The 10,721-nt window shown below is 40.3% G+C and overlaps 1 protein-coding gene and 1 long non-coding RNA gene across 3 annotated transcripts in view; one reads left to right on the forward strand and one right to left on the reverse strand.

Annotated features, from left to right (window-relative positions):
• The window catches only part of ATG3 (autophagy related 3), a 48,193-nt gene that overhangs the window by 7,838 nt on the left and 29,634 nt on the right, over positions 1-10,721 (reverse strand). The window contains exons 6-10 of one of the 2 annotated variants that reach the window (XM_019527272.1): positions 10,376-10,425; positions 7,720-7,801; positions 7,100-7,134; positions 6,658-6,813; positions 5,766-5,893 (exon numbers count right to left, since the gene is read on the reverse strand). In XM_019527272.1, coding sequence (XP_019382817.1) covers positions 5,766-5,893; positions 6,658-6,813; positions 7,100-7,134; positions 7,720-7,801; positions 10,376-10,425 — 451 coding nt within the window. The remainder of the gene's footprint in view (positions 1-5,765; positions 5,894-6,657; positions 6,814-7,099; positions 7,135-7,719; positions 7,802-10,375; positions 10,426-10,721) is intronic. The other variant, XM_019527273.1, reaches the window with a different exon arrangement.
• LOC109304587 overlaps positions 520-10,721 on the forward strand; it is a 22,024-nt gene continuing 11,822 nt past the window's right edge. The window contains exon 1 of the long non-coding RNA XR_002099427.1: positions 520-2,359. This is a non-coding gene — a long non-coding RNA (uncharacterized LOC109304587). The remainder of the gene's footprint in view (positions 2,360-10,721) is intronic.

Genomic DNA, 10,721 nt, shown 5'->3' on the forward strand with positions numbered 1-10,721 from the left:
GACACCCCTGCCTTTACACATACCAAAACACTATGAAAACTGCACCAGCATTTGTATATAAAAGCCACTCCTACCAATGTGACAAAACTGTCAGGAGCCACTTACAGTCTAGGAAAGGGTATACATGGTTCAACATATTGTGTTCCTGGAAGAATGCTATATCAGAAGCAAGGCAGGAAGAGGTACAGATGGGAAGGAGGCAAGATCATGTTTTGTCTAACAAGCACTGGTACTGAAGAAACAGGGATGCAAGGAGGAAGTAAGGTAGCAAGATTAATAAAGAAAAAGGTAAATTTGTGCAACTTATTTAGTTACATTTTAAAATTAAACACTTCTCCATTGCATTCTTAATTTATAGAGATAGAACAGATATTGAGCAAAGACTACAGAGAAGCTAACAGAACAATTATATTTTGTACTGTGCTCCTTGAGAAGAAACATTAGTATGGAACAAAATTTCCTTTCCTTTCTGCTTCTTCCTATATTTGCTGCTGTGCTACCTGGCTGAAGGATTGAAAGATTCAGGTTCAGCCTCAAACCCTAACAATGCTGACAGTAGGTCCCCTCGAGATACAAAAAAGGAAGTGATTGCCACATTGTCAAAAAACTGCTATGAACTAGAAACAAAACAAAGCAAGCAAGCAGTTTTGGGAACTATCCATCTCAATAGCAATATTGCTCACCAACTGGGCTCTGTCCTCCTGTGAGCTTGCAAGAACATGAGAGACTTTTTAATGGACTGTCTGTCCCACAATTATGTCCTGCTATGGGAGCACACTTGCTATGTCTGGGACCATACCATACATGTGTTTTGAGAGAAGTCAAGCTTCTGAAGCCAGCTGTACTGATGTGAGAGAATTCAGTTTTGTTCTAGCAGAGCACTGCATTTTGTTTAAAGGGTCCCAAAAATCTTATGTAAAAGCATGCTTAACCACCACATTGGCTTGATGGAGGTGTTAACAGCACTTCACGTTTTTCCTTATACAACCTAGCCACAGTGCTCACAATGTTCTACAGAGTGTAAGACTTCCTGGATAGATTTCAAGAACAACCAGTCCCAAAGCAGCCATCATCATGCTAATACCACTCCGCAGGTGATGCTGTTTTTATAGGTGCATTTAATGCTTTCAACTCTTAGCTTTGTTTTCAGAGTACTGTAAAAACTGCATTTAAGCAAAGCAAGGGGCACCCATGTGGCCTATATTGGACTCAAACAACTTTGTAAGTTCAGTCATTTTATAAAGCTTGAGGAAAGCATAGTTGTTTTGAATGTGTGATAAAGGATGAGTATTTAAATCCTTAGAGAAGAGCTGAGACACTAAAGACTGACATGAGAATTTCCCTTAAACTAGACATTAGCCTACATAATTCCTACTGTACCACAAATTGAAGAAAGATTGTTTTTACTGATACTCTTTTTCCAGTGACAATCTGCATGAGTTAATGGGCAATAAGCAAACTTGTTCCTGGACACAACTACATGCTATTCAGTAGGCTACTAGTCAAATGTATTTCCTAAAACAGGGATGCTCAACCACCAGCCCATGGGTCAGATATGGCCCTCAGTGTCATGTCATCCAACCCGCAGGACTCCACATGGGTCCAGAAGTTTGGCAGTGGGGGAGCGATGGCACTGCTCCCCTGCTGCCAAATCTATGAACCCATGGGGTGCCCTTAGCCCTCAGGACCCAACCCTAGTGTGCAGGGAGTAGAAAGGGGCAATGCTGACCCCAGGACTCGATCCAGACAGAGGGAACCTGGGCTGTGGGGCCAAAAGGCTCAGTGTCACTGTCCTAGAACAACGGAGGCTACTCTTTTTAGCATGCCACCAATTAAGCCACCTTCTGAGTGCCGCTCTCATCCCCTGCCTGATCTACTACTTTGATTTCTGCTGTCAGTTCTGTGCTCCTTGCCTGAACTGCTGCTTTGCTTTCTGCTTCTTGCTATATTTGCTGCTGTGCTACCTATCCCCTTCCTGACCTGCCACGTGCCACACACAGGCTGCTGTGCTCCAGGTTTGCCACCCTGTGCTACAACATATGTCTGTGGAATGTCTAGATCATTTACAAATTATGTTAAAGAACTGGCTGTCAATGCACTCTAGTTATTCTTATACACCACAGTTAAGAACATCCATTAATATCTGAATTCTCTGGTAGTTAAAGATAGTACACAGAATGCAAGAAGAGAAAGAAAGATCAGTTTTACAGTTAACTGCTGCTTTTTAAAAACCTGAAAATTAAGCAATTCAGCCACTCCTGAAAGGGCTAAAATTCACCTTAACAGGTGATCTCCTTTTTTCACCCCACCCTGCAAGTATTTGTGTAATGTGAACTATAAACAGCTAATCTTTCAGAAAGTAGGTAATGAAATCCCTCCCACTGAACCAAACTAGGCTAAGAGTTACTTACTATGCAACATATTAATGATATAAAACACTACCCTTACTTCTTTGATCTCATTTCATGATCTAGCCATAAACTTATGGGAAATGGAAAGTTGGGATTAAATGGCTCAAGACAGACTAAGTAGAAAGTCCAAAAGGGTTCTTTCCCTACTCCTACCCCTCATTAAGCAGCTGCCAAAATGTGACACTGAGTTGTGGACTGTGCAGAAAACGAAACGTAGTTATTCAGGAGAAGCAGTTAGCAAGAAGCTCACAATGGCATCCACCATTCTGGTTCCTCCTCTGAAACAAAACGTGATAAAATGTCATGAGACACGAGACTGCTGAGGTAAGCAGGCTGTAAACAGTCATTGCCAAACAGACAAATTTAGCCCCAAAACACCACATTGCACAAGTCATAGAATATACAGGGAAGTGACAAAAGCAAAGATAACCAGAGAAATGGCTGGGTCCCCGTGGACATGTGAAATCCAAAGCAGTGATCTTGGCTACCATTTCTATCCAAAATAAACCCGCAGGAACAGCTTGGAATCAAACAGGTCATTTTAAACTGTAAACATGACTGAGACATAACTTCCTGCTTTTGAGGAGCAGAAGGCCCCCACCACCAAAAGCAAACAGAACCACAGCATCCAAAGGGTGACAACCAACTAGAACTGGCACCATTGCACCAGACCTTCACCCACTGGTAGAAAATATTTAACACGACCAGTACTGTCTGTAGCACTTCCAAGGTAAAGTCAGAAAAAGGGCTGAAAAGGTACTCCAGTGACTACACATCAGGGACCGGCAATTATTTTGGATAGCGGAATACTTAACGGACTTTTAGTGAGTTGTTGAAGGCCATATGGGCAGCCTGGCCCCTTGACAGGTATCCTGCCCCCTGGTCACCATCTTGGGACTGGAAATCCAGCCCCCAAACTGCTGACCTTTGTTACCAGAAGTCCCTCCCCTTCCCCCAGAAGTACTCTTTTTGCCAGGGGGTTTACCACCTTGGAATCAGAAAAAAACAAGTTATATTCTTAAAAAAAAAAAAAAAGTCTACTATAACTTATGTTAATTTGATTTCAAAAAATATTTTTGTCCTGATTTACATGCGTTTGCGCAGTGTACATAAAGGTGATTTCATGATAGCTTAAAATTAAGTCTTATTTTAGTATATTGTGTGGGGGAGGAGGGATGTGTGGGTGGGTGGGTACAGAGTTTGTGGGGGACTGTGGATGTGTGTGTATGAGTATGTGTGTACGTGGGGAAGGGTGTGGATAGGTGTGTATGGGGTGAAGGAGCATGTGGGTGGGTGTGGTCTTACTCTTGAATCATTCACCAACCTGTACAACCATCAGCCCTCTTGGCCTTAGCCCACTTCCTCTAGCCCAGCTTCTCACAGTCTTGGCCACTCTTCTCCGATCATGCCCAGCTCAACCTGCTCTACCCTCTCAGCCTCAGCCCACCCCCACCTTCCTCATGAGGTACGAGGGCTGGCTTTTCTAAGCTTTAACACTGGTCCTGGCCCCACGGCTCCTGCCCACCGCTGCTTCCCCCCTCATCATATGTCATGATCTAGGAAAGTGTCTGCTTCTCTGTGCATGCAGAGTTAAAGCACATGAGACCATAAAAGGGTTAAGAATGGAGCAAGGAAGGCAAGACTATGATACAGATAAGGAAACTTGAGCACATACCTTCAGAACAAGTCAGGACAAACATGGCTGAGCCATCAAGAGGTTGGGCAAAGAGAGGATCTCTCACAGGCTGTATTCTTACAGCGGGGTACTCTTTCCATGGCTAAGCTTAGGATCAAAGCATGCTGAAACCTGATGCAGTCAGTATGCTAAGCTGTTTCCTCCTACCAGAAATAATTTGAAGGTATAACAACCTACACACATAGAGTGTCTTGATATTCAGCTTTGCTCTAAATGCTTTGTACATGGCACTTTTGGAGAATAAAAAGCAAGCAGTGCTTTGTTTGGAAGATGCTGACCCTGGACTGCTGCAAATGTACATTATCAAGGATTTATGCGGAGTCCATATCTTAGTTAGTCATGGAAAAGTATTCATGGTTGACACCCAGGGGTTGTAATCTTAGTTTCAGAGTGAGCAAATTACAGACACCTACCCAAAGGCATCAGGCCAGACCCCAGGCCAGTGTACTCTGAGACCCCATAAATAGACAGGGGCATAGCTAGGTCGTAATCATGATAAGCTGGATTTTCTTGTCCTTCAGCTGAAAAATGTAAAAATTGAAAAAAACTGAAAAAACCCACAATATAAGATTTCAAAACCCAATTCTACTGGTACATAGATGTTAACCTGTGCAAATAGTTTACTGTGACAATTAAACAGAAGCCTCAAAAGTATCTAAGAGCAGACAGCTCTGAAGACGCATCTACATGGGCAAGATTGTTAAATAAGCTAGGGCCCTTGGTTTGTCTGCCCCTTTGGAAGTGCATGGACTAAGCTGCACAAAAGCATTCTTCATGTGGAGCTAAAGTACCCACAAAGACAATTAGGGCTGACTCAGTATTCTGATTTAACCTATCTAATAGAACCGGCGACAATAAATTGATTTTGTAGCACCATCTCAGCAACAGTACCTGAAAAAATAAATCAGTTTATTCATAAGTTGTAAGCACTTATCTGCCATTTTCTGGAATTTATGTGGAAGTGCAAGAAAATAGAAAAGTGCTGGATACTCGTGTCAGCTGAATAGTGATATGTAGTTAGAGCTGTTAGTCTGAAACAGAAGGCAGGATAGATTTGTACCTTATACACTTAACTGAAGTAGATCTCTTCCCCCCCTCCACCACCACACACACACACACTCCAATAAGCTTTCATGAGCTGAAGTTTACTTCTTCAGCATCTAATGAAGTAAACAGTCAAGACCTTTAAAAAAAAACCCAATGTTTTCCATTTGTATAAAGTTAGTTTCCTGAAAGATCATTCTAGACTGAAATAAAGATAGTTCTGATCTCTTGTAGCAAACAGAAGCAGTAGAATTTAAATGTCTGAGGATTAAGAGAAGTCACTCATAAAGAATTCACTTTTGAGCAACTATCTGAGAATTCTCAAAACAGAGAAACAAGCCACGACTAATCCTAATAAAGAAACTCTGGTTTTGTGTAGAGATGTCTATTCAAAGGAATCGCTCACTCTATTCTACCACATCTCTACCTCCCAAAAAGAATGAACATCCCACAATCACAACTGGATAAGGTAAAGTGTCAAGGACAGGAGTATATATGATTGCTTGATACAGCACCTATCCAACACCAAATCATTGGCAAAGCCAAAGCAATGACATTCATAGACTTTTCAAAGGTTGGTTCAGTCAAGAAATAAAAAAAGTCTGACGGTATACCTGCATGGATGAACTGAACACATGGGAGGTGGAGGAAGGTGAGGATGATTTTCAATTGTTACTGTTTTCTTGACATGATCTTGACTAATATCTTCATACATGTGCTCTACTGTTAAAGGCTGTCGTTGCTACAAGTGAAGGGAAATATAAGTTTAGTAAGAAGTGTCAACTGTAGGATCACATCTTTTGCTCAGCAAGTTTGACAGCATTTTATACTTAGATAATGTCTCTTATCCTAAAGGATCCTATAACTTACAAAATTCACTGAGGCAGAGTAGCAAGCAACGGGGGAAAGAAAGGACCTCTAATGAGAAAGAAAAAACTTTAAGAAAAACTGCTAGGGGAGCTTTAAAATTCACAGAACAGATGCACAACATTGTGTTTTGCATATCACAAACTGAAAGAACGAAGGACTGATTCAATATATCTGGATGTCAAACCTGCGGTTCCTCAGTCTAGTTATTCACAGAATAAAGCTTATAGCACCCTTAAAGTAAGATTCTACAATCTTTTGTAATAGAATGAAAGTGTTTTCTTATTCAATGAACCTTCTTCCCATGTAATTTCAGTCCTTATACCTGCTTACTTCACCGACACCACAAATAGAGATTTTTGCTTCCATTGACCCCGAAGAGACAAAAAACTCAAGGTGATGTATTCCTTACTTTCTTGTGCACCATCAGAACTGACTGGTTATTAAAAAAGTAGAATCTTGCTTTTTTCTTCACACAAGCCCAATAAGTGTTGACTACAACCCTGAATGCCTATTATTTCCTCACAGCTTCCATTACATACAAATACATATACATTTAGTCAAGCGGAAACAAGTTGGCCTTGCTACCTTATGTGGCAAGTATAAAATTTCACACAAGTGGTACAAGTATAGGTATACCTCATCATATCCAAATAACCAGAGTCTTGGCGTTTGGTAATATTTGTCATAAGTGATGTAGAGGTCATAAGTTCTGGTCTGTAGAATAGCATCTTCCCCTCCAACATCAGCTTTAGTTTTGCTAGCTTCAACTATTGTTCTTGTATCAAGTGTTGCCTAGTATTCAAGATTTAAGACAAAAATAGCATTATGAACAATTACATTCTTAAGCAGCATAGTCTTCCTTAATTCCCCTTTGCACCAACCCTAAAAAGGGATCCAAAGACTGCAAAAGTTCAAACTGATGTTGTACCCAGGTCATAGGAAGGAGTTGCACTTTTAGTTTTTCTTGGTTAAGCCAATGTGATATTTTTTTGGTCTCTGACAACATCATTTCCACTGAGTTTATGCTAAGACTTGGTAAAACGAATGTTGCAGAGGAGGTACAGAACAGTTCACTTACATCATCTGTTTCCAGCAACCCACTCTCTTCATATTCTGCAAGAAAAAAATACAGAACAAAACTGAGTTTGTGCCTAGCTTGTCATTGGAACCTTGATCCCACTGTGCACACGCATACACTTCTTTTAAAACCTGCACATATGCAATATATATATTTTATCCAGGCAGGCTTTTTAACCTTCCATCAAACTACATCTGGACTCCATTTATTATTGTAAGACTATATACTAGAACAACATGGTAGGTTATCCTTATAGAAAGCATTAGAATATCAGTACTTTTCACTGGATGGCTTTAAAGAAGCATAACTGTGTATACACAGCAATCACTGGGAAGCCATGTTAGACTTCCCAGGTTTTGTTCTCTTGAATTTGGTTGTGTTGCCAACCAACATATTTCAATCACTCATGGAAAAAAAAAATCAAACAGGATTAATTCTAGTAGAATAAGTGGAGTCACACAAGTGTAAATCCAGCATAAAAAGAGAATCAAATCCAGCGAGGGCTTGGACCTTTTAGAAAGCCTCTCATGGAAGGAAGCTGCACTGCTTTCCTACTACATGCTACAGTGGTTGACATGAATGAAACAACATGCATCCTATCCAGCCTAAAAAGGAAATACCTTCCATGTCAGCTGCCTCCCCTTCATCTTCCTCCTCCTCATCTTCACAAGGTGCTGATGGACCTGGCAATTTTATACTGTCCTTTGAAATTAAATTGAAAGTAAGTGACAACTGTTTTAGAGATACCTGTGCTTAAAAAATGTCCCATGCAGCTTTCCTGCTGTGTGCAAAAATCTAATTTGCAGTGCCCATGTTTATGAAGCCAAGCAGCATGCATAAATCATTTCAATATAAATACCTACTAGCAAGTAGAAAACTGGTACTGTACTTCAGCATTTTAGTTTAAAAATGAAGCTTAAAATTTTTGGAAGACTAAAAATCCACTACAAGTTACTAGTGACATATACTTATGTATCTTGCTTCTAAAGCACGTTGTTCAACCTACAAAGTCAATACATGACTTCTGTAGCTGTTCAGGTTGTAAGATATCATTTGCAGTCAAGATTAAATACCTGGGTTTAGGTATGGCACTGACAGGTTTATGTCAACTATGCAACAATTCTCTATTTGTTTTAAAACTATGCAAGATTCCCAAGTTGTCCAAAACCAACTTTGATCCACAATCTCTCACAGAGGAAGTTTTAGATACTGTAGCAGGTCAAACTGAAAAATGGATACACCATGTGCTTTTCGTCCAATATTCTTTTCTTTTCATACAGAACAATTTTTTTATGTTAAAAGGCCCTGCATCAAATTGCCAAGTGCATAAACAGTATGGCTTGCTTGCCTACATAGCCTATGTACTCCATGTGTTTTCGAGTACAGGCAGTCCTCGACTTACAACATTTCAAGTTACAATGTTTCGCGCTTACAACATTTACGAATTGAAACCCTGTTTCAACTTTATGATGTCAGTTTCAACTTACAATGCTTGATCCGATGTGACACCACACCAGCGAACAAGTTCGCTGTGTTGGTCATCTCCCTGGAGAACATCTGTCCAAACTTCCTTGGACACTTTCTTTAAGAAAACAGACAAGACTCCAGAAAAACCTGCAGCCAAGACTCCTGAGAGGACTCCAGCCAAGAGCCCTTCAAAAAGTCCAGCAAAGTCACCTCCTTCCAAATCAATATGATTGCTATTTACAATATAAATACATTAGTGTAGCTATATTACTCATCTCTAATTGATCAAGCACAAAATTCTGGGATATTTTTGGTGAAAATAGGGTATTGGGCCTTGGTTCAGAAACCAATCCCCCATTTATAACATTGTTTCTTATGAGAAAATTGGTTCCAAGTTACAACGTTTCAACTTAAGACACGGTTTTCAGGAACCAATTGTGTCACAAGTCTGAGGACTGCCTGTACAGCATATAAGTATGGGAAACCCTGCATAATAACAAAACCTATCCTAATGCAATTTCACACGAATTCAAGGACTTGTGTTAGACCAAATCAAAACACTGGTCCATCAAGCTAAATACCCTGCAGCTAACAAGGTTCATTGAATCAATACTCCAGATGAAGCAAAAAAAAAATTCAACTGGATACATACATCCATGTTTTAGATCGAGTGAAGAAAGGAATTCAGCATACCAGTGAGTCTTTTCCCCTCCTCCCCCCCAACAAGTTTTTTTTGCTAGACAAATGCATTTCTGGAACAATTCCATGTTGAATACAGCAAAAATGCTTTTGTACAACTGTTGGGAGAACTACTTAATGCGTCTTAAATAGTCATATTGCTTACATGTGGCACATACTAGGCCTCTTCCTTAATTTGTTAAACAGTTCTTGCCTACAATACTCTGGCTTTGGAGACCTTCCACTGCAGTTCAGAGGAACAGCTCTCTGGTTCTAGTAGTGATGCATTTTAAAAAAGCAAACAACAAAAAACAAACAACTCCCCCACCCAGATCTTAGGTTCCACAAGCATCTTTCACACAGTGGTCTTCAAAACCTGCATATCACAGTTAAAGCAGTGAGAGCATTTCCATTTGCAAGTGTTTTCCCCCAAATGCTCTGTATCTTCAAGGTTGGAGTTTTTCAGATCTGGTCCCTGCTCTAGGGTGATTATTTTGGAGAGAACAGGAAGAAGCCACTCAATCAAATATGGTGGTAGAGTTGGTGATTTAATTTCTTACGTGATTTTTATACACTAGTATCTAAGAAATGTGGGGAGAAGTCTAACAGAGAAGTAAACCTAGGTAAGACACATCAGTGGTCCCAATCATAGCATACTTCCACCACCTTAAAGATACCCGGGTTTAAAAACCAAACCAAACTAAAAAAAACCTAAGACAATAAAGCAAAAAGCCACAAAACACTACTTATATACATGTACACTAGTGACCACAAACTGAGTTATTATTCCTTAACATAAGGTCCCCCAATATTCGGAAGACTTTACAGATCCATGCACTGTAAACTTGAGTGGAATTTCATTTTTAGCTTATAGAAGCAAGGGGAACATATGAACAGATTCAATTAAAAATAACCTTGCCTCATTTAGCGGGCATGTGTATATGCTTATATTGATATTACAATACCCTATTATGAAATTCACAGTACAGTCATTCCTTCATGCGTCTTCTTGATGCGCACAGCTTTGCTGACAACATTAGCTCTCTTTACTGTTTATGAACCCTGAATCAGGCTTCTATTGTCCACCAAACTTTCTCCTCCATATGCCAAAATTCATAAGCAGACAAATACCTTGCTGTCCAACGTGATCTCCTGAACTGTTTCTGTCACTCCTGCAACACATGTTAAATTAACACAAGCATCATTATAAGTCAGAAATCAAGGAGATACTTGTTTCTTTATTGATGATAAAAGGACCTAGATTCATAGATTCATAGATTAAGGGTCGGAAGGGACCTAGTAGATCTTCTAGCCCGACCCCCCGCCAGGGCGGGAGAACAACAAAAAACCCCAAAAAGAGAAATGGGACTCAAACGAGTCCAGCCAGGTAGGCATCCAGCCTCTTCTTAAAGACCCCCAGGGTAGGGGCCAGCACCACTTCCCTTGGAAGTTGGTTCCAGCTCCTAGCCGCCCTAAC

The sequence above is a fragment of the Gavialis gangeticus genome, unplaced genomic scaffold, assembly GCF_001723915.1.
Source record: "Gavialis gangeticus isolate Ggan-Ray unplaced genomic scaffold, GavGan_comp1, whole genome shotgun sequence".
NCBI classification, from domain to species: Eukaryota; Metazoa; Chordata; order Crocodylia; family Gavialidae; genus Gavialis; species Gavialis gangeticus.